The 23916-nt window shown below is 42.1% G+C and overlaps 3 protein-coding genes across 4 annotated transcripts in view; all 3 read right to left on the minus strand.

Annotated features, from left to right (window-relative positions):
• The window catches only part of LOC124132487 (E3 ubiquitin-protein ligase Midline-1-like), a 28654-nt gene extending 22827 nt beyond the window's left edge, over window positions 1-5827 (minus strand). Inside the window, exon 1 of the mRNA XM_048392604.1 lies at window positions 5682-5827. The gene's annotated coding sequence lies outside the window, so the exon portion shown is untranslated. The remainder of the gene's footprint in view (window positions 1-5681) is intronic.
• LOC125371709 lies at window positions 1261-4668 on the minus strand. Its single transcript, XM_048392957.1, has 2 exons — window positions 4371-4668; window positions 1261-3462 (listed from the first exon to the last, which is right to left on the minus strand). Exons 1-2 carry the CDS (start codon window positions 4666-4668, stop codon window positions 1835-1837), a joined length of 1926 nt encoding a protein of 641 aa, XP_048248914.1. The 3' UTR covers window positions 1261-1834.
• Window positions 5828-20685: 14858 nt separating the features above from the next.
• LOC125378018 overlaps window positions 20686-23916 on the minus strand; it is a 29964-nt gene continuing 26733 nt past the window's right edge. For both annotated transcript variants that reach the window (XM_048392614.1, XM_048392613.1), the window contains exon 4: window positions 20686-22656. In XM_048392614.1, coding sequence (XP_048248571.1) covers window positions 21487-22656 — 1170 coding nt within the window. In that variant the 3' untranslated portion in view covers window positions 20686-21486. The remainder of the gene's footprint in view (window positions 22657-23916) is intronic.

Raw genomic sequence — 23916 nt, forward strand, 5'->3', positions numbered from 1 at the left:
TCTTGTCCAGACTAGCTTATCAATAGCCTCTCAGGATATAGATGGAACAACATACTCAAGTAAATGCAATCATGATTATGTGTGTTTTATTGTGTCTAATGTCACACTCAGAAATATTCCAGCTATTTGATGTGGACTTGTAACTAAGTGATTGATATTGTGAGCAATGATCCACTCCAACAGGGTACATGAAACACAACAAATCAAGTAACAGAGCCTGACCACTCGGTCCCTATGGTCGCCTTTTACAACCAGCATACGTTACTGAGGATATATTCTAACCTGGGATCCCTGTTGGGATCAACAATGTCATTTGAATTGCCCAACTTATGATGAAATATGTAGGACTCAAGCAAATATGATTGTTTGTTGACAAATTGTTGTTGAGGGCTGCACTCAGCATTATTCCAGCTATGTCTGTAATTAATTGAGTCTGGGCCAGACAATCCAGGGATTGACATCACGAGCATCTACCATGCAAGTCAGTGAGCCTGACCACCCGATCCCGTTAGTCGCCTCTTAAGACAAGCATAGCCACCTTTTACAGCAAGCATGGGTTGCTGAAGACCTATTCTACCCCTGATCGTCATGGCCTAACGTTTGTTCAGTTTATTCAGAGTAAACTATATCTATTTTACGGTCTCTGATTATGGAGCTGACGCACAAAAATAATTTCATTTTTAGCCAAACACTAACATGGAATCACTTACAGTTTATTTTTTGACAATTGAACAATTAAATGTACTATACCTACGACACTATTATAATCATTAGAGATATGAACACAATTACACAATTGTAGAAGTGTTCCTCCGTACAGGTATGATGCAGGAGCTATTTGTTATTAAGTGGCTCACCATAACGTTCCACAAAACAAACTTCATGACATCACAAATGGAACATTCCTACATGGAACAGACCGCCTCCGTGGTCTAGTGGTAGAGCGTCCGCCCAGAGAGCGGAAGTTCCGGGGTTCGATCCCCGACCGCGTCATACCAAAAGACATTAACAGATGGTACTTGTTGTTACCCTGTCTGGTGCTCGGCATTAAGGGGATAAAACAAGGACTGGTCGGCTCGGAGTCAGTACACTGTGTCTGAGTGGGGTATTCTTGTTAAACTTCGGCATGGTATCTCAGTGAGCTAGCACTATAAATCGGCATCAGTCCGGACTAGTACAACCTGCCACACACACACACACAGACACACACACGTGCAGACACGTCGCTATATAAGTGCAATAATCATGGACGCGACGTTAAACCCCATTTTAACGCACCTCACCTACATGGAACACCCTTTCTACTATCTAGTAAACTAAAAACATTCTATGACGACGGTGCAATGGACCACGTACCTAACATGGTACTGACTGGAGCTGGGACGAGTCCAAATCTACAGCCCGGGTAACCAGCCCGACTCGGGAACCCACTGATGGTCTCAAGAGTTGGGAACTCATTAGTGTCATTAAACAATATATCAAGTCACCATCCACTGGTCCAAGTAGTCATGTGAGCACTTCAATAACAAGTAAACCATATCATATCTACTAAGAATAGAGTGAAATATTGGTATCTCTTGAGCAGATTGGGATCAAACCAAGGACTTTTCGCCTTCCCGGCCGACACCGTACTTACTAGAACACGGAGGTGATTTAATAAAGATAACCAGATTGCTAAATACATAATGTGATGTGTAATGATGTGAAAATAATGTCTGTTGATACACCTTTGTATGATCATTCACACCCCAATCGGAAGAGTCCATTTTGAGTTGTTATAGGGAAGTTAACACCAGTGATAGTGATGACTGAAAGCATGCAGTGGTTGGTGTGACTACATGAAGTTGACTTCGTGTATCTGACCGTCTTCACACACATACATTGTGTCATGTCTATCTACATACAATCCATATGGATCACAGCCAATGTCTTTATGATCTGTGACATAATCCCCTGTCTCTGTCAGCTGTACAACATTGTTGGTGTCTGCAACCAGGATGTCTCCTGTTGGAGTAGTTGAGATACCATAAGGGGTGAGTGCTCTGTCTCCAGTAGGGGCGTATCTCCACACAACATCCCCCTCTGACGTCACACATGTCACAGACTCCTCATCCCAGTCAGACACGAGTATGTTACCCTTGTTGTTGACACAAATGTACCAGGGGTAGGAGAACAGTGTCTCGTTGTTGTGTGTAGTGACTGACTTCAGCACGTGTCCCGCCATGTCCAGGATATCAACACAGTCATATGTACCTGCTGCTAGAGATGAAGGACTCAGAACAGCGAGACTGTAGTAGTCCTTGCTTGTTGTGATGATAGAGAGCAGCACCAGGTCAGGGGTCACTTCTACAGTTACAATCTGACTGGAGCCAGGGACAGTAACCATCACCTGGTTCTCCTTCAACTGTGTTACACCACGTGGAAAGTTATCCAGGGGAAGTTTACTGTGGCATATCAAGTTGTTTCTTGTGTACAAAGATTTCACACACTCGTTCTCCATGTCAGTGACTACAACTGTCTGTATACCATCTACAACCAGGACTGTGACGTTACGTAGATCAGGCTCCATTTCATCGCCCGCCATCTTCCCATCTATCGTGTCAACCAGCACTGGAGATGGCAGACATGTGCCCTGATCCTGGTATGTGACGTCAATCTTCCCCAGCTGTAGGTCATCTAGAGTGTGCTGGACGTTGTCAGTGTCAGGTGTGAACCAGATGTCGTCTATTCTCCGTGTGTCTGCTGTGTCTGTGTCCCTGACATCCCCCAGCTCTACAGCCCCCGACTCCCAGGCCTGATAGGCGTCATACAGGTCCATCTCACAGTCCGATACCAAGGCCTGGTCAATGAACTCACAATGTTGTCTGTACATCTGCATCTCAATCTCTTCAAGTTTAACAACTGCTTTAAGTTGCTTAGTTTGTTTGTCTGTAATATCCTTGACTTCGTTCATCAGTTGTTTTCCTTTCTGCTTGATGTTGGCGATGGCTCTCTCAACAGCACATTTAATGTGATTTTCTACTGCTATTTTGTTTTTCTCAATTCCGCTAATTTTCTCGTCTGTTTTCTTAACAATTGTTTCTTTTCTATGTATTTTCTTTGATAACTGTTTAGCATGCCTTCTTAAATAGTATTTCAAGTTTGGCAACATTAACTGAATGGTAACGACAGACTCACATTTTCTATGGTAAACAACACAACATGTCTGACACACAGCTTTGTGGCAGTCTTTACATACAAGCTTTATAACCTCATCCTTATGTTCCCTGCATATGACCTTGCGCCTCCTCTTCACCTTTACCTCCCTTGAAAGGTCACAGATCTCATGGTCATGTGATGATGGACTTGCACGATGTATCTTGACACATCTTTCGCAGAGGGACACTTGACACTCAGAACACCATGAGGCTCCCGGAGTTGTCTCCCCTAACTTCTCACACACGGAGCAACATGAAGCGGAACCTGTAAGTGGACATATCTATAGTTATTTGACATATCATGAGAATATTTATATAAATTAGAAGATTGAGAATCCAGATAAAATCACCCCCTCTCACCTATTTTCAATCCACGAATAGGGCGATGGGTGTAGGCTTTGAGTTTAAGTGTTGGCTCGTCACGCCCGTGGGTTTGATGTGTGAAGCCCCATATTGGCATAATTAACAGTGGCGTAAAACTGAACTCATTCACCCAGTTATGTACATGTAGTTTCAACAGGTGCAATTGCACTTACAAGTGAACAGTTTCGATCACGATTTTCACGGGCGGTAGTGAAGCCTTGTGGTTTAAGTGTTAGCCAGGTTTGATTCCCTACATGAGTAAAATGTGTGAAGCCCATTTCTTGTGTCCCCCGCAATGATATCGCTGGAACATTGCTGAAGGTGGCAAAAATACATACTCACTCACTCACTCACTCACTCACTCACTCACTCACTATTATCAACCTGAAACATTCTATCATTACTAATACCCTTTTCATAAATTGCCATTTGTTGATGTTTTCAGATAATAATATTTTCAAGTGCTTTATGGATGATCTGATTATATAAGCATCATGTAAACCGATAATAATCAGCAGGTCAATTAGCATTGCCAGTGCACATTGCCCCGACGTCAAAATATATTGTAAATATGTCTTTGCCGTGAGTACAGTTAGAGTCATGTTTGTAACAAATGTATATTTTCTGGTGTCGTTTAGTGGAGTTAATTGGTATCATTGAACATACTGTGAACAGCAATACTGTAATTATACTGTATGTTTAAACAAATAACGAGTACCCTTTAACATGCTTTCATTACAAACATGATTCTTATTACTAGATTTCAGTTTGTGAAATGAATGTGTAGTTCATAATGTAATAAACTAATACCTGTTTTGACAACGTCAGCTTGTGTGTCAATCAGCCCCTGTATAATGATGCTGGGTTTGATCTGCCCCGCCCACTCCTCCACAGGCCGGCTGGGATGGGGGACCTTGGTATCTTGTTGACAGAAGGCACAGGGGATCGTCTTGGACTGTACAGCATCTGGTCTGGTTTGGATGTATCCTGTGACACATTTCCTGCAGAATGTGTGATCACACCTCAGTGTACAGGGGTCTGTGTACAGTTCCTGGCAGATCACACAGGTGAGGAAGTCCATTACTTTGTCAGCTCGTATCGTCGCCATCTGTAAAACATAAATAACTGTTCACTTTTCGTAGAAATAATTTCAGCTGAAGTCGTTCCGTTTTTGTAATAGCGTTACATGTGTTTTGTTTGAGACAATAAAATTTCTTGAGTGCGACTTCGGGCTTACCTTCCATATCAAGCTGACACACGATGATATAACTGAAATACTGCATTAAGCGGCATAACACCAAACACACTCAACCCGTCAGTAACTTGTGTGCACCACTAAGTATGCTGAAACGCCTCTGTAAATCCATGTCGAATGAGTCGTTAACATATCATTTCTTGTGACAAAAATGACCATATCGACCAATCCATAGTGCTACAGGAATAACAGATTCTACATATCGTGACTTCATGTCAAACAAGGTGTTTCAGAAGCGTGTGTCTATGTATTTGTTTATACTATTGTTTCAATAAAACATGTTCCTACATTATAGTTTTTTATAAATTCTGTCATAAGAACAAGTTCGATCGATGTTTCCACACAATAAAAGATTTACCTTGAATAGATGAACCGAAACTGAATATATGAATGTATAGTGATCATGTGAGATGAGATTTGATGTCAACTTCACTCATGTAGATGTGGCAGTAAACTGTCGTCATTGATTCAAATGCGCATTTGTTTTTATATTAAAAGCTAACTTTAAAACAACTACCAATAGGGTCTTGTATTGATGACCTGTAATCCACCTCCGTCAACACCAACCAAGCCTTGCTTTACTGATAATGGACACGCCCCCCTCACAGTCACAATACAAGGGAGGTAACTGTGAACGTTAGTATTCAGGACCAAGTCAACATATCTTTATTGTGTCATTTTTACACGTCGACGAATGACATTGTTTCCCAGAATGTCAAACATTTGTAAAACCCATAACAATAAAAGAAATTTAAATCAATATACTCTACATTTTTCGATTTTCTTGGGGCCAACAATTCCTACTTTCGGTTTCTCTTCGTTTAATGTTTCGTGTGTTTTTAAGTTTAAATTTAAGAAATACAAACCTTATATAAGTTTGATGCTGTCGATGTTCTGAATAAACAGGTATACTAGTTCTTCATGTGCACTGTGTGAGATTGAATTGTACGTCCTGGATGCCTTTAAATAACCAAATCCCGCCTCGGTTCACGGCTGTGCCTGTCCCTTCCGCATGAAATACAAGGGAGGTAACTGCGAAATCTCGACTAGTGGTGATTCATAAGCGATCAAATCTGATGACAACGTAGGTTCCTGGATCGAATCAAGGATGATTCTTGTAACAACGCAAGAGATCGGCATATTTCAATATACACACACGGGACACACTGTAAACAGCATTTTTGTAATATCCTAAGATGTCCTACGCATTCGTATTTGTACAATCATGTGCCAAAATGCATGTAATGTGGTTTGCAGCAGAACAAGAAGTAAAAGGTTGGAACAGCGGTTATGTGGCAGGTGTGGTGATCGACATGTCATAAATGTTCCAAAAAAGAAATATACCACAGATAAAATAACTTTCCTGAAACGTAAAGCAAAATCATACCAATATCACTAAGTAATGTTAACGTGCACACCGTCATGTAATGCAAGTCACTGCAAAAATGAAATAATCTTGAAAGTGATATTGGTCCCTATATTTTCACCTCATCTCCGGGGCTTAGTGTGTAATTATAGCATGGTACGATATATTATCGCGGTAGTCAAATTATAATGGATGGTAATGGCGCACGCTTACAAACTTATTAAATATGTCATACACAAAATGCTTGTTCTTTGTTCACCTTTTATGACACATCAATTAGGATTGATCGATGCTGATTGTCTTTACTGAGTTCGGTAAACAAATTACCTGTCATTGGCGACACAAGGGCGGGCAGCTCTGTATTACCGAGGTATGGCTATGTTGTGGCGTGATACATGTGGATCATGTGGCTTCACTTCCTGATTTGTATTATGCACAATCGGTATGCATACAACCTACGTTGGGTCAAGGGACTTCGTCCAAACAAATGGGTTCTTTTCTAATCAATTAGAATGGAGGCAGGGGGTATTTCCACTTTAAATACATTCAAGAAACTACCATGAAAAAGTTAAAGTGTGTATACGTGACATACTACAACGAGTCCTGTATTCGATCATGCGATGAAATATCGTGCTTAGATTTGCATAAGTAAACAGTCGACATGAGTGTGGATTACGAGACTTACTGATACCGCAATAATATAGGGCCCGCGATAATATAGAGTCATATCCTGTAATGATACCAGCCTCATTCAAATCCAACCCTCGTGCTCGCTACAGGTTCATAAAGAGCACAAAGATCTGGTTTTAATGAGAGTGTAGTGACACCAGGTGTATGTTGAGAGATTCACAGCCACATGACGTCCTGGCTTGATATCTGAGTTGACCTTATTACACAGGAGGCTGGGCGGATCACCAAGGGAGTCTATCTGGTAGTGACCTCGGACACAACGAGGAAGCAGATGTTGAACCAGGCTGACTGCATGGAGAAGATACCAGTGTACAAGCCAAACTGAAAATACCATTTTGTCCATTTTCTCAGCTATCTATCTATCAGATGCGTTGAGGCTGATATGGCGCAAGGGTTTGTGGATACATTTTGCTTCTTTGTGTGATGTTTAGTTTCTACTTATTCAAGGGTTTAATAAATTATTCAGTCAGCAAATCATATAAATTAAATGTTGGAAAATAAATATATAAATAAATTCCCATGTGGATTCTGGGTTAGAACAGAAGGCCACAGTGAAAGAGACTACATGGATCGTGTGGTCATGCTTTTTGACATTCTTGATTGCGTGTCATTGTGACAGCATGGGGTGTTGCTCATAATATCACTAGTTTGTCTGACCCAGTCGCTGTTACCAACAGGCCTCTGTGAAATAGCTGGACATTTTGCTGAGGGCAGGGTCAATCATGTAACAAAGAAGCCATAGTGTGTGTGGGTTAGAATTGGTCCCTAGTAACCTAGCGACTGCAATAGATCGTTTGACGTGTTGTGTCACCATAACCGGACATCATGAGACATTTGTCCCAATATCAACCATTGGTCTGTCTTGTCCAGACTAGCTTATCAATAGCCTCTCAGGATATAGATGGAACAACATACTCAAGTAAATGCAATCATGATTATGTGTGTTTTATTGTGTCTAATGTCACACTCAGAAATATTCCAGCTATTTGATGTGGACTTGTAACTAAGTGATTGATATTGTGAGCAATGATCCACTCCAACAGGGTACATGAAACACAACAAATCAAGTAACAGAGCCTGACCACTCGGTCCCTATGGTCGCCTTTTACAACCAGCATACGTTACTGAGGATATATTCTAACCTGGGATCCCTGTTGGGATCAACAATGTCATTTGAATTGCCCAACTTATGATGAAATATGTAGGACTCAAGCAAATATGATTGTTTGTTGACAAATTGTTGTTGAGGGCTGCACTCAGCATTATTCCAGCTATGTCTGTAATTAATTGAGTCTGGGCCAGACAATCCAGGGATTGACATCATGAGCATCTACCATGCAAGTCAGTGAGCCTGACCACCCGATCCCGTTAGTCGCCTCTTAAGACAAGCATAGCCACCTTTTACAGCAAGCATGGGTTGCTGAAGACCTATTCTACCCCTGAAATTCATGGGTACAAACAAATACGAATGGCCCAAGCATTTAACCTATGGAAAGAACGGAAAGGTTTCAATCCTGTCTGCATCTAATATTTACGAACTGCTGTAAAAAGCTGGAATTTTGGTAACTGCTGTGGAATTCAGTATTCACTCAAGCCTATGTGAGTAATTAACTGGACATTTTGACTGGTGCATGTTTCAGAATGGCCAAGGCAAAGCAGGCTGTGTTGAGGGAGAAGAAACAACACACCCTCAAGAAACAACATCGCCAGACTCCATGTGTGGGCAGTTCATGACCACAGAAGACTGTGTATAAGTATTGTAGAGCGTGTGTGAGTGTGAAGTCCAGGGTGTGGTGGGGATGAATGTCGACAGTCCAAGGACAGCTGCAGGAGGTGTTGATTCAGTCAAGGCGGAAGTTGTGTGTCATCATATATGTCGACCTGTGTCACTTCACCTCAGTCAGTTTGTAGCCCTGATAATAAAGAGAAGTTCTACAATGTCCGTTTTATGAATTTAATATGGGCTGACGTTTAATATGGGCTGACGTTTAATATGGGCTGACGTTTAATATGGGCTGATGTTTATTATGGGCTGACGTTTGGAATAGGGTGGAGGATTGATGAAAGCTGAATATTAAGTGCAGAGGATTTTGTGCAACGGTTTCACAAACCGGAGCTCTGCCACTGTCACAATTGCTTTTCTCAAGCACACGACCCATTGAGATCCGGGGCAGAATATGTCTACAGCAACCCATGCTTGCCATAAAAGGTGACTATGCTTGTTGTAAGAGGTGACTAACAGGATCGGGTGGTCAGGCTCGCTGACTTGGTTGATGCATGTCATCGTATCCCAATTGCGAGGATCGATGCTCATGATATCAATCACTGGATTGTCTTGTCCAGACTCGATTATTTACAGACCACCGTCATATAGCTTGAATATTGATGAGTGCCACATTAAACAACAAACAAAAATAAAATATCAAGCACACACTTTGAGACCTCTGAAGTGATCATAACTTTATTCCAAAGGAAGCCAGAGGCATCGGACTTCTGTTTTAAAGGGAAACAACACTCCAACTCTCAGTCGTCTTGCAGGCCCTGGTTTGATTAGCCTGTATAATCAACAGGTTCCAAGTAGTGCTAAGCACAACCAGTCGAGATTATTGTCTATATGCATATTTTTAATCTGTGAAGAAAGCCCTCCATATTTCAATACGCTCTTTAAAGTTGCACTGCACTGAACAGCATTTTGGGTCAAAAATTAGTGTAGAGATTGTTGGGTCAGCTGTCACCTAATTTGGTGAAGTCCAAATGGTTCAAGATATATTTGGGGAGGTGGGGTAGCCGAGTGGCTAATGTGTTCGATTGTCACACCAAAAGCCTAGGTTTTACCATCCGTTTAGTAATATCCAAGCAATATCACGTCGGGGGAAACCAGAAATGGGCTTCACACATTGTACACATGTCGGGAATCGAGTCCGGATCTTCGGCGTGACGAGCAAACGCTTTTACCACTCGGCTACCCGACCGCCCCTGCCACAATGAAGACAAATCATTGAACAATGACTCTTGTTGAAAGACCATCACTGGAATTCACTCAGGCAGTATCCTGAAACAATACTGTTGCTGCTTTTTTGCTTTATTCCAATGTTTGTTGTATGTATTTGCTTCAGTTTCCGATTCATTTATTACAACCAGACACACTCATAGCAGTTGAAGTAATCTGGGGCGTCTCGCATCCCAATAATGAATTCCCTGATTCCACTATGCCCAGCCACATCTGCAGCTAATAAACACCGTGTAGGAGTGCTGGCAGTAAGAGCCATAGTTATGTTATTCATATCATCATTCTGTGATGGACAGTTGGCTTAGTATGGCTCTTGATAACATGTCAAATATTCTTCTGTGATTTGAACATGCCACCATGGTGAACGTAAATTGAGAAATGTGCATGTGACCAGAAATACATAAACGTGTAGCATTACACACGATAACATAAGAAGCAAGATAGGCTTTAATGTCGCTGTAGTGTGTGTGTGAGTAAGTGAGTATGGTTTTACGCCGCTTTTACCAATATTCCAGCAATATCACGACGGGGGACACCAGAAATGGGATTCACACATTGTACCCATGTGGGGAATTGAACCCGGGTCTTCGGCGTGACAAGGGAACGCCTCTACCGCTAGACTCCTACTCCAACGCCCCTCGATATCACTGTAAGGAGGTGCACTACCCATAAAGTTGATATCCATCAGTTTCTTTCAATATGAGAAATATTTTAGTCACCAATCAAATTTTATTAAAGGGAGCCACTGACAACCACACAATAAATTAATACAGGCGAACAGGCAGGTAGATGGCTAATAGGGATGAGAATTACTACCCTAGTACCCGACCCCCTATTACCTGACCCTACGAAAGTACCCGACCCCTATTAGTTGACCCTATCCAGGTACCCGACCCCCTATTTCCTGACCCTTCCCGGGTACCCGACCCCTGTTACCTGACCCCACCCAGGTACCCGATCAACTATTACCAACACGACCAAGGAACCTGCTCTTGTTTTCGAGTTGGGTAGAAAATGTCTGACTGGAAACTGTTTTACCGGAGACCTGGCAAAACTTAATTATTACCTACATGTATAAATAGATCTGAACATGCATACACTGAAGTTGACTAAAACCTATCTTTACTCAGACATTTATAATTCAGAAGGAATATGTGCATTGTCAGAAAGTGTAGCCATAGAGTTTTGTTGTTATTGTAATTGAACAATATATCACGTGATTAACCAGCTATCCGGGTAATCCTGTGGACACCTGGATCCATCTCAGGACCCACCCCTCCCGAATACCCGAGCAAACCCTAATAATGGCTGACAATAAAAGTACGAGGGTGAGATTCTATTTAGAGTGAGTGTGAGTTAAAAAAAAATTAACGTCACACCGGCAATATTTCAGCCATATCGTGACGAGAAGTTATTACATATTATCACTTAATAAGAACCTGTCATCGATGGACAGTAAAATAACTAGAATATCACAGATTAATCGTTAAAAATAGCATACAAAATTATCACGAAATGTCACAATACAACATAAAAATGAGCTATAGATCACCATTAACCAAAGTTAGGCCACCACAATGGGGACTATGGGGGCTTATGGTACATCTGCTACCTACCTGGTGTCACAAATCTTATTAAAACATTACCTTTAAACAAGTTCTGAGATTTGTGTAAGAATATACCAAATGTTCTCAATCACTAATACTTCCTTCTCTTGTGTATGGTATAACATATAACTATATTTGAACATGAGCTTCAACCTCAACCAATTAAGCTATGGCCGGACTTACGAAAGTTGATTATGTCTTGTCCCAGAGAGGTGCCCCACAAGTTCTCCTAGACGGCTACACGTACGCTAAGAACAGGACGAAGAATGAAAATGTGTACTGGAGGTGTGTGAACAGATCTTGCAGTGGCAAGTGCACCACAGTCAGAGACTACGTTCGCGGCACGTCAGAACACAACCATCCACCTAGTGATGACCGAGCAGTGAGATTTGTCAACGCCATAAGGAAGAAGGCCATGGAAGAGACAACACCTATGCAGCAAATCTACAACGACCTCATCAGCCAACAGGAGGACGACTTGGTGCCGCATCAAGAGCTGAGGTGGACCTTCCAGATCAGTGGACAGCGACACAAGATGGAAGAAGATTCCTGTTGTTTGCTGACGGAGAGGACGACAAGATACTGGCGTACTGCTCCGACGAGGCTCTTGAAGCACTGCAGTCCGCAGATAAAATCTTCATAGATGGAACATTCTTCTGTGAAACCAAGTATAAATTATTCACGCGATGTCAGGTTCCACAATGTACCCTCTGGTCTACACACTCCTTCCAGATCGCCAGAGAGCTACATCCACCAGACTCTTCAACCTCCTCAAGACCAAGGTTCAGCAGACCCCGGCCGACCCCTAGCTCTATCTGTCATCCAAACAGACTTCGAACTTGCTGCCATTCAAGCTGCCGAGACTGTATTTCCTCAGACTGATGTAAAAGGCGTTCTATTCCATTTCTGTCAGGCAATATGGCGCAAAACACAAGAACTAGGACTTGCAGTTGCATACAAAGAAGATGTGGAGGTTCGCAAGTGGATACGACGAGCTGCAGGTCTGGCATTGCTGCCCCTTCTCGAGGTCCAAGATGCCTGGCTTGAAGCCATGAACCAGTGCCCTGACGTGCGCAAATCTGATGCCATGAACGACTACATCGTTACGACATGGGTGGATGACGATGCCCGGTTCCCACCACTAACAAACTCAGCTATCTCGGTTATGAATTCATTCTATCAAATTAAAATCACTTTCTATATACTATACATGTTATAATCAAAATTTATTTATTATTCTTTTTCTTTTAAAAAACTGATGATTACATGATCACTGATTTGACTAAAAAGATCCTTTATGGATGTAATTTTGAAATACTTATCCCTTGTGATGGAAAAATCAATGCAGCCAAGCAAAAATGATTGACCGTGATTCTTTCATCACAAGGTTTAAGAATGGAGGATCCTCACCTTTCCATAAATATTCGTGGGTATATCTACTGTGGCCAATACGACATCGTCACATAATGACCTCTTCAAATCTGGACTGACAGTCCAAGTAGGTGTAACCGATAGTTGGTTTTAATTTCACGTAATTTGTACGTAATTTAGTTATATACTGCAGGGATAATTTTAAGCGGTGTTGTGCAAGCGAAGGCTCATCGGCCTCCACATACAAACTAGGTACAGGAGAGGTTCTAAATGATCCAAGACAGAGTCTCAGTCCTTGATGATGTATGCTATCTAATTTCCCTAAATTACTTTGAGAAGCTCCAGCATATACAATTGAACCATAATCTAGCTTAGATCTAACAAGGGATCTATACAGGTGAAGTAAGATTGTCTGATCCCCATGCCACTTAGTATTTGCAACAACCTTTAGTAGATCCGGAGCCTTCAAGCATTTAGTTTTAAGATATTTTATATGAGGTTAAAATGTCAAATGGCGATCAAAAATAAGACCCAAGAACTTGGTCTCCTCAACAACCTTGATGGGGGCACCGTTTAACAGTAGTTCTGGGTCTTTATGCGGTCTATAATTTCAACAAAAATGGATCCAATTTGTCTTTGCTTTGGAAAATCTAAAACCATTCTCAAGCAACCACTTTTGGATTTTATTTAGGCAAAGCTGCAGTTGCCTTACTATTGTGTGCATGTTTTTGCCACGACAAGATATGTTGAAGTCATCTACAAAGTGTGACCCATCAATTGAGTCATTCAATGCCTTAGAGAGACTTTTTAATTTTAATGCCGAATAATGTGACACCATACTGCCTTGTGGGACACCCTGATCCTGATTGTAATGGTCAGACAGGTTGAACCCACACGGACTTGAAATTGTCTGTCGGTTAAAAAACTGGATATAAACCAAGGCAAACGATCCCGCAATCCAAAATCATGAAGATCTCTTAAAATGCCATGCTTCCAAGTTGTATCATAAGCTTTTTCGTAATCGTAAAAAAATGGATACAGCATTTTGTTTGTTTATACTGGAATTCTTATGAACGATTCTAAACGTACCAGATGATCAATGGTACTTCTATTTTCCCGGAAACCACATGGTATATCTGTGATGAGATGATTGGTTTCCAAATACCAAACTAATCGATTGTTCACCATACGCTCTATATTTTTGCAAATGCAACTAGTGAGAGATATAGGACGGTAATTAGATTTATCATATAATATATATATATTTATCATATACCGGGTAGGTTTCTCGGCAGGTTAGAGCCAACGGATAAAAACGATATCCGTTGGGGTCATATGCGGATAGAGATGCAAATATCAAAGGTCAAGTAGGGACTACTTTCAGTGTTTATAAACAAACATGGCGTCGCCCTTGTTATTCGTCGATCGAGTCAGAATTAACCATCGGGAATCTGGATAATCTACAGGTATAATTGCTATCATTATCAAAAGAACAGTCGAATATACGGGAAATCAGTGTCTAACTGTGATGTAGCTAAGGAATTTTTACGTTTTGGCAACTTTGGAGATATAAATTTCGAAACAATTTTGCGAGGGCACTAGGCCTAGCCAAGCGGGATCAGTAGCCATATCTGTGCTTGTAGACCAAGGCTCGCTAAATAAAATGTTTTTCCTAATGCAGGATATTTACCATCTCCAAACACACTCGCGTGATAACCTCTATGGATCTGTATGATCCCGTCCAGGTTTTGGTACAGGGACTACAATCGCATCATGCCACGAAGGAGGAAAAATCCCTGATGTCCAAATATCATCAAATATATACTGAACCAAATTAAAAACTTCACAATCCTAAAATTTTAACATCTGGACCAGTTATCATTGTGGGCCCATATTGTGTATTTAAACAGTAATGGCCACGTATTGTCTTCAGATAACACCCGTTTTTGTGCAGGTGAATCGATCAAAATCCTGTGCACAGCACTATAGTGGCAAAAGTGTTTTTTCACGTGCAACTGGTCACGTGGCCATAATACCGCACATGTTTTCAGCCAAACTTGTCATTAAAAAAACAACAAAAACACAAGAAGGCTTTACGGCCATTTGTCATGCCACGCCTTTCTAATGTGCAACGTGAACGTGCCATCGGCATGTTGCAGACGGGAACGTCCGTACCTGAAGTCGCAAGGACGATGGGTTGTAGTCGACGGACTGTTTATGATTTACAGACGCGTCCACAGCAAACGGGTACCATCGCTGATCGCCCTCGGCCAGGTCGACCACGTGTGACGTCAAATGCAGAGGATCGTCAGATTGTCTTACGTCACCTCCGTAACCGATTTTTGACGGCTACATCAACCAGAAATGAACTGTTTAGGGGTAGACTGAGTGCGCAAACTGTTCAAAACTGTGTGAGATCTGCTCACCTTCAAGCACGACGGCCATACTGCGGGCCGATTCTGACTCAATTACACAGACGTCAACGTCAGTTGTGGGCACAGCGACACTTACGATGGACTCAGGGGAATTGGAATCAAGCCGTCTTCAGTGATAAATCCCGATTTAATCTTCGATTTGCTGACGGTAGGTCGAGGGTGTGGAGGCGCCGTCATGAACGTTACGCCCAGTGTTGTGTACAGGAAGTTGACAGATTTCGAGGCGGAAATGTCATGGTGTGGGGTGCTTTCTGTGGCAATGCACGTTCCAAGCTTTTTGTCATCCGTGGCAACCTCAACGCTGATGCTTACCGCGACCAGGTACTGGCACCAGAACTTCTGCCTTTTATGGCAGCACATGGACCCTGTTTGATCTTCCAACACGACAATGCCAGACCCCACACAGCAATTTTGACAAGGAATTTCCTTCAGAATGTGGGAGTCAACGTCATGGACTGGCCGTCAAGGTCTCCCGACCTCAATCCCATCGAACACGTCTGGGATGCTCTTGGCAGAAGTCCGCGCACTCTCCAGAACCAACCACAGAATTTGCAATTTCCTCTACAATTCCATTAAAGTATGTTCGACGATTGACTCATGGTGGCTCAATCTGCGAACGCTCACGTACACGTGAGGAGGAAGGACTCCTACTTCTGCTCTGTGACGATGGTGTTACATCCATGCCCAGAGCATCAAAGGCGTTATGAACAATTATCTCTGAAGATGAGGAGTTCCTGGTTGTCTGATTTCTATTAAGTGTTTTTCTTTTTCTATCTTTTCTGGTCAAAGGTTGCATGTCTGGTTCTACAGCATCAGATTCTTAAGTGACAAGCACTTCAGCATCAGACACCTTATTGTCTAGTTCAGAGAGATTCACAGTTTGGGTGGAAGATGTATTAGAAGTTATGTTGACAGGCTGATCTGACTTTACCCAGGACAACTCAGTCTGAATACAGATTGATGAGGTTTGTGTAGCAGAACGAGCAACAGCTGCAGAATATGTTTTATTTATTGGTGTTGGAGGAGATATATTTTCAACAAGTTTCTTTGCCTCATGAAATTAAATGTTATTTTCATGCTTGACCTTCAGAATTTGTGATTGGGTTTGCCACACAGGACATAGCCTTGAAGAAGCCAGATGTTGTCCTTTGCAACTGGCACATTTTATTTCTGCATCACAATCGCAACGCTGACAAATCACAGAGTGGTCACAATATTTGGAGCCATGACCAAATTTTTGGCACTTGAAACCTTTGGAGTGGATTGGGGACATACACCTCGACTCTGATGTTGCTATACCCAGCTTTTGACTTTAGCACTGCTGAAAGTGCAAATGGAAACAGATATGTGCTTGACGGGATGATGTCATCGTCTCTTGATTTCCTCGTAAACCATTTGACTGCTGTCACTCCTTGGAGTTTGAGTTCTTCCGTAATTTCTTGTTCGGACATGTCGGACAGGCAATGGGCTCTGTCACGAACAATGTCACGAATTCAAAGTTTTGTGCACAGACACAGCAACCTCAATATTGGCAAATGTAGTTAACCATAAGAAACTTAGAAATTGCTTTCTCCATGAACACTCAACAAGGAGCGAGCCACTACGAAGCCGCGACACATTCTTTTCTCCACAAATTCGACATACAGCTTTTGGAATGGCAAAGGGATTTCCGGTTTGACCAGTGTCATCTTGATCGACATGTCTACGTTTGGAACGGTTTGAACCAGGGTATTGGTGAGACATGATGAAAGAAAATAATTCACCACCCTGCTCTCCACCCACCATGGTGTGCCACAAAGATCGATGTTTTATAGCACCGGATCTCCAACATGCCAACATCGGGGATACAGAGGTGGTATACTCCAGTAAAAACAACATGAACAGCTGAATTTGTCTACCAAATATAATGCCAGGCTGGTTCGGCCCATGACAAAAAATTGGAGACAGACAGAACTCAGAGGTCAATAGTACCTGATTGGCCCATGAACCACCGCCTTCTGGCCTGGGACTCTAGGCAAGTTTATATCCTATAATGTTCATTACAACATATACACCAAACATTCACATTAATTGAAATATTTCAACATGGACGTGTTAAATACACAGGGCATGGGGTGACCAGCCGATTGATATTACCGGGCCCATTCTACCACCCGTCTAGGTGAAGTCGCTTCAAAGTGGTGTGTTAGGGGAAAGGGACGCTGTTCCTGGCTCCAGAGCCCTCAACCACCAGAATCCCTTCCTCCACCGACACAGGGGCGCAATCCACGGCAAACAGGTTGCCCAATGTTGTCGCCTCTCAAGCAATGAGGTGCTGTGGACACATTCTACCCTGAGTCCACATGAGGGAAGAGCTATAAGCGTTAGCCAGCACTCACCACGTTGAGGTTGCTCTTCATCACTGCCTATTTAGAATACTTCCAACCTTTTCAGCTTGTAAACAATAATAAACATTAAGTAGGTCAGATGGTCGTGAAGTCATAGTAAACGATGACATCCCCAAAATCTTGATTAAAAAATGACTTCAATATTTTTTGTTTAAGGCATGAAGGCAGACGACAGACGTGAAAGATGTAGAAGATTCCATACATATGTGTATGGAAAGCTATTTATTATAGACAGACCACAAACCCTTAGAAATGATCAAGCTGAAGAACTTGACTGCAGCCCCACCAAGATTACAGAGAATACTTCTACGTCTCCAAAACTATGATGTCAAAATCAGATACAAACCAGGAAATGAAATGACACTGGCTGATGGGCTATCAAGACTACCAAACAATAAGAATACAAGAGAAATTCACTTGGACGTCAAGGTTAGCCAAGTACAGTTTTCATCAGACAAGCTAACAACGTCATGCACAAGTCAAGACCAAACGCTCAGCGAACTGCGTGACATGATTGTTGAAGGATGGCCTAGCACATTCAAAGAAAAAACAGGACCAATCCGCCCGTACTGATGTTACAGAGACGAATTATCAGTTGCAGATGGCCTCATCCTTTTAAAAAGGAGAGAGAGAGAGAGTCCTAATTCCCCAAGAATGCAACATGAAGTACTACAGAAGATACATGCAGGTCACCAAGGTGCAACCAAGTGCAAGTTGAGAGCCAGATCATGTGTATTCTGGGATGGAATAAACAAAGATATTGATCAAGCTGTAAAATCATGCCCTACATGCCAAAGCCATCAAGGCTTACAAGCTAAAGAAACCCTGAGACAATGGCAGATAGTAGGTACAGACCTATTTCATCATGACAACAACGAGTTTCTTATCGTCGCAGACTACTTCTCAAAGTTTCCGGTCATAGGAAAGTTACCAAAGCCCTGCACAAGTATTGCTGTAATCACAGCTACTAAGAGTATATTTGCAGATCATGGAGTACCAGACAAAATAATCAGCGATGATGGCAGACACTTTCATAGCAAAGAGTATAGAAAGTTTGCTGAACAGTGGTGTTTCGACCACACAACCAGTTCACCATATTACCCCCAGTCAAATGGCTTCATAGAAAGGTCTATCAAGACAGTGAAGAGTACCCTTATAAAGTCTAAAGAAGACCATATGGATCCTGATATGGCGCTGCTGTGTCTAAGGACCACACCTGTAGATAATTACCTGCCATCACCAGGAGAATTACTCAGCGGTAGAAGATTGAAGAGTAACCAACCGGGGCGGTCGGGTAGCTTAGTGGTTAAAGCGTTCGCTCGTCACGCCGAAGACCCTGGTTCGATTACCGACATGGGTACAATGTGTGAAGCCCAATTCTGGTGTCCTCCGCCGTGATATTGCTGGAATATTGCTAAAAGAGGCGTAAAACCATACTCACTCATTCACTCAGTAACCAACCATGCAAGATGCACAAAAACAAACATGACAGAGACAACATCCAAGCTAGCCTGAAACTGCGCCAAGACTCACAGAGAATGTATCATGACAGGGAAGCCCACGACTTGCCACCATTAGCAACTGGACAGAGAGTCCGTATTCAAGATCAAACAACAGGAATGTGGACTCCAGGTACTGTCAAGCAGAAGTGCACAGAGCCAAGGTCATACCTTATTGAAACTCCAAATGATCATGTATTAAGAAGAAATCGACGACACATCTTAGACTTAATTTCTCCAAGAAAGAAGGTAACCTTTAGGGAAGAAGAAACGGATAGACATAATGATACTATAACACCAAATGAGGTGGTGAGGTGAGGTGAATTGGGTTTTACTTCGCGTCCAAGTTTATTGCACTTTTATAGCGACGTGCATGCACGTGTGTGTGTGGCTGCTTGTACTAGTCCGAACTGATGCCGATTTATAGTGCTAGCTCACTGAGATACCATGCCGCAGTTTAACATGAATACCCCACGAGCCGGCCAGTCCTTGTTTTAGCCCCTTAATGCCGAGCGCCAGACAGGGTAACAACAAGTACCATCTTTTAACGTCTTTTGGTATGACGCGGCTGGGGATCGAACCCCGGACCTTCCGCTCTCCGGGCGGACGCTCTACCACAAGACCATGGAGGCGGTCATAACACCAAATGAACACAGAGAAGTAATAGCTGACACAGGAAACAAGAACCAGCTGAACAACAAAAGAGTTCCTGACAGAACCCCACAATGTAGAAGACCATGTGAGAGATGAGTTCCAATAACATTAAGTGACAGTGACAGTGATTGTGATAGATATCAGAATCAAACCAAATCACGCAGAGCTATTCGCAGACCTGATAAATTAAATCTGTGACTGTGTTGATACTCTAAGATCAAGAGTGACTGTTTAAAGTTGATGTTGATAATTTACAAGTTAATGAAAAAGTAAGAGTTGTCTTTAAAGTTACAAAGTGATTAAGCTGAAAATTGTTACTCCCTGTGAAGATATCGTGAAGAAGAGGGATGTAACAGATTGACATTAATATACCTATAATAATATATGATCCATAATTATCCATCAGGATACTAGCATCTTAGACTATCAGTATTGTACATCTATACGCATGCGCGGCGTGAGTCCCAGTTAGCCGTCAGCCTGTACGGACGTCTCTTAGTATATCAGTAAACAGTGATTAACCAAACCCTGCGTTCGTTATGCAGTTATCCGCTGATACAACAACCTAAAAATATTACAACTGTTATCATTGATTTTTTTTATTTGTTGAAAAAATACATTCTGCTTCTGCTGTGTGCAAATGATATTTTAAATGAACCTATGATTAAGTATGTGACACAAAAAAACTAATTCATTGAAGTTTTCATTCATCGATTTTATTTAAACTGGACTCACGGACATATCACGGGCTACACGCTAGGAATTCAAAGCACGTCTTGCAGTCAGTTCGCTGGTTGGCGTGGGCTAATTTCTTAAGGTTAACCAATCGAATGCAACAGAATCACTTGCAATTTATTTATGTAAGAATTTATTTCAATATTTGTGTTTATCAACGTACACACTTAAAAATCTGGTGTGCATACTTTACATCAGTCTGCATATAAAGTGTGCACCTCCAAAACACAAAAATATATCTCACTCCGATCTGGTCATGCATACACTGAATTTGACTGAGGCTTTGTCTTTACTCAAATAGACGTCAGAAGGAATGTGTGGATAGTCAGAAAGAAATGCGAACATTAGGGATTTGTAGCTTTTTTTAACCATGGAGTTTTATTGTCTTGTCGTTTAACAATATATCCCGTGACTAACCAAAGGCCCATGTTGTCCTGTGGGTATCCACGTCCTACTCAGGACCCACTCGACCCGAGTACCCGAGCTACCCACCAAAGCCCTACTGAAGAGAGAGAGAGAGAGAGAGAGAGAGAGAGAGAGAGAGAGAGAGAAGAGAGAGAGAGAGAGAGAGAGAGAGAGAGAGAGAGAGAGAGAGAGAGAGAGAGAGAGAGAGTATGGATGTAAAGTAGCTCTAAGAAGTGAAACCTTTATATGTCTGTCTGTCTCTATACAGAATACATTGTCTTGTCTTGTCTTATGTTATGTGTAATGATATGGGAATGAACACGGAAGCGATTTAAAAAAGAGAACCAGGCTGCTAAACACATAATGTGATGTGTAATGATGTGGACATAATGTCTGTGAATACACCTTTGTATGATCATTCACATCCGAATCGGAAGAGTCCATTTTGAGTTGTTATAGTGCATATAACACCAGTGATAGTGATGATTGACAGCATGCAGTGGTTGGTGTGACTACATGAAATTGAATTCGCGTGTCTGACCTCCACCACAAACATACAGTGTGTCATGTCTATCTACATACAATCCTTGTGGATCACAGTCAATGTCCTGATGATCTGTGACATAATCCCCTGTCTCTGTCAGCCTTGTAACCTTACTGCTGCCTGCAAGCAGGATGTCTCCTGTTGGAGTAGTTGAGATACCATAAGGGATGAGTGCTCCAGTAGGGGCGTATCTCCACACAACATCCCCCTCTGACGTCACACATGTCACAGACTTCTTCCACCGGTCAGACACGAGTATGTTGCCCTTGTTGTTGACACACATGTAGTCGGGGTAGGTAAACAGTCTCTCATTGTTGTGTGTTGTGACTGACCTCAGCACGTGTCCTGCCATGTCCAGGATATCAACACAGTTGGTAGTACCCGCTGCTAGAGATGAGGGACTCAGAACAGCGAGACTGACGTACCTCTTGCTTGTTGTGATGGTTGAGAGCAGCACCAGGTCAGGGGTCACTTCTACTGTTACAATCTGCCTGGATTCAGGGACAGCAACCATCACCTGCTTCTCCTTCAACTGTGTTACCACAAAGGGAGAGCTAACCAGGGGAAGTGTCCTGTGGCATGTCAATTTGTTTCTGGTGTAGAAGGATTTCACACACTTGTTATTTAAGTCAGTGACTACAACTGTCTGTATACCATCTACAACCAGGACTGTGATGTCAAGTAGCCCAGGCTCAACCTCATCACCCGCCATCATCCCATCCATCGTGTCAATCAGCACTGGAGACGTCAGACATGGTACCTGGTCCTGGTATGTGACGTCAATCTTCCCCAGCTGTAGGTCATCTAAGATGTGCTGGACGTTGTCAGTGTCAGGTGTAAACCTGATGTCATCTATTCTCCGTGTGTCTGCTGTGTCTGTGTCCCTGACATCCCCCAACTCTACAGCCCCCGACTCCCAGGCCTGATACGCATCATACAGGTCCATCTCACAGTCCGATACCAAGACCTGGTCAATGAACTCACAATCTTGTCTGTACATCTGAATCTCAATCTCTTCAAGCTTTACTTCTGCTTTAAGTTGCTTAGTTTGTTTGTCTGTCATAACCCTGACTTCATTCATCAGTTGTTTTCCTTTCTGCTTGATGTTGGCGATGGCTCTCTCAACAGCAGATTTAATGTGATTTGCTACTGCTATTTTGTTTTTCGCAATTCCGCTAATTTTCTCGTCTGTTTTCTTAACAATTGTTTCTTTTCTATGTATTTTCTTTGATAACTGTTTAGCGTGCTTTCTTAAATGGTATTTCAGGTTTGGCAACATTGACTGAATGGTAACGACAGACTCACATTTCCTATGGTAAACAACACAACATGTCTGACACACAGTTTTGTGGCAGTCTTTACATACAAGCTTTATAACCTCATCCTTATGTTCCCTGCACATGACCTTGCGCCTCCTCTTCACCTTGACCTCCCCTGAAAGGTCACAGATTTCATGGCCATGTGATGCTGGATTTGCACCATGCATCTTGACACATCTTTCGCAGAGGGACACTTGACACTCAGAACACCATGACGCTCCAGGAGTTGTCTCCCCTAACTTCTCACACACTGAGCAACATGAAGCAGAACCTGTAAGTGGACATGTCTATAGTTATTTGAGATATCATGACAATATTAATATAAATAAGAAGATTGAGAATCCAGGTAAAATCACCCCCTCTCACCTATTTTCAATGCACGAATAGGGCGGTGGGTGTATGCTTGGAGTTCAAGTGTTGGCTCGTCACGCCCAAGGGTTTGATGTGTGAAGCCCCATATTGGCGTAAAACTGAATTCATTCACCCAGTTATGTACATGTAGTTCAACAGGTACAATTGCTCTAAAAGTGTACAGTTTCGATCACGATTATCAGGGGCGATGGGGAAGCCAAGAGGTTTAAGTGTTAGCCAGGTTTGATTCCCCACATGAGTAAAATGTGTGAAGCCCATTTCTGGTGTCCCCTGCAGTGATATCGCTGGAACATTGCTGAAGGTCGCAAAAAAACATACTCACTCACTCACTCACTATTATCAACCTGAAACATTCTATCATTACAAATACCCTTTTAATAAACTGCCATTTGTAGATGTTTTCAGATAATAATATTTTCAAGTGCTTTATGGATGATCTGTTTATATTAGCATCATGTAAACCGATAATAATCAGCAGGCCAATTAGCATTGCCAGTGCACATGGTCCCGACGTCAAAATATAGATTGTAAATATGTCTATGCTGTGATTACAGTTGGAGTCATGTTTGTAACAAATGTATATTTTCGTTTAGTGGAGTCAATTGGTATCATTGAACATACTGTTAACAGCAATACTGTAATTATACTGCATGTTTAAACAAATAATGAGTACCCTTTAACATGCCTTTATTACAAGCATGATTCTT

This window comes from Haliotis rufescens, unplaced genomic scaffold (assembly GCF_023055435.1).
Source record: "Haliotis rufescens isolate VD_foot unplaced genomic scaffold, xgHalRufe1.0.p SCAF_11, whole genome shotgun sequence".
Classification (NCBI taxonomy): domain Eukaryota; kingdom Metazoa; phylum Mollusca; class Gastropoda; order Lepetellida; family Haliotidae; genus Haliotis; species Haliotis rufescens.

Coding starts and splice junctions, on each gene's coding strand:
- LOC125371709 (XM_048392957.1), bottom strand. CDS start 4,668: ATGGCGACGATACGAGCTGACAAAGTAATGGACTTCCTCACCTGTGTG. Junction 3,463..4,370: donor AGCTGACGTTGTCAAAACAG/GTATTAGTTTAT, acceptor GTCCACTTACAG/GTTCCGCTTCATGTTGCTCC.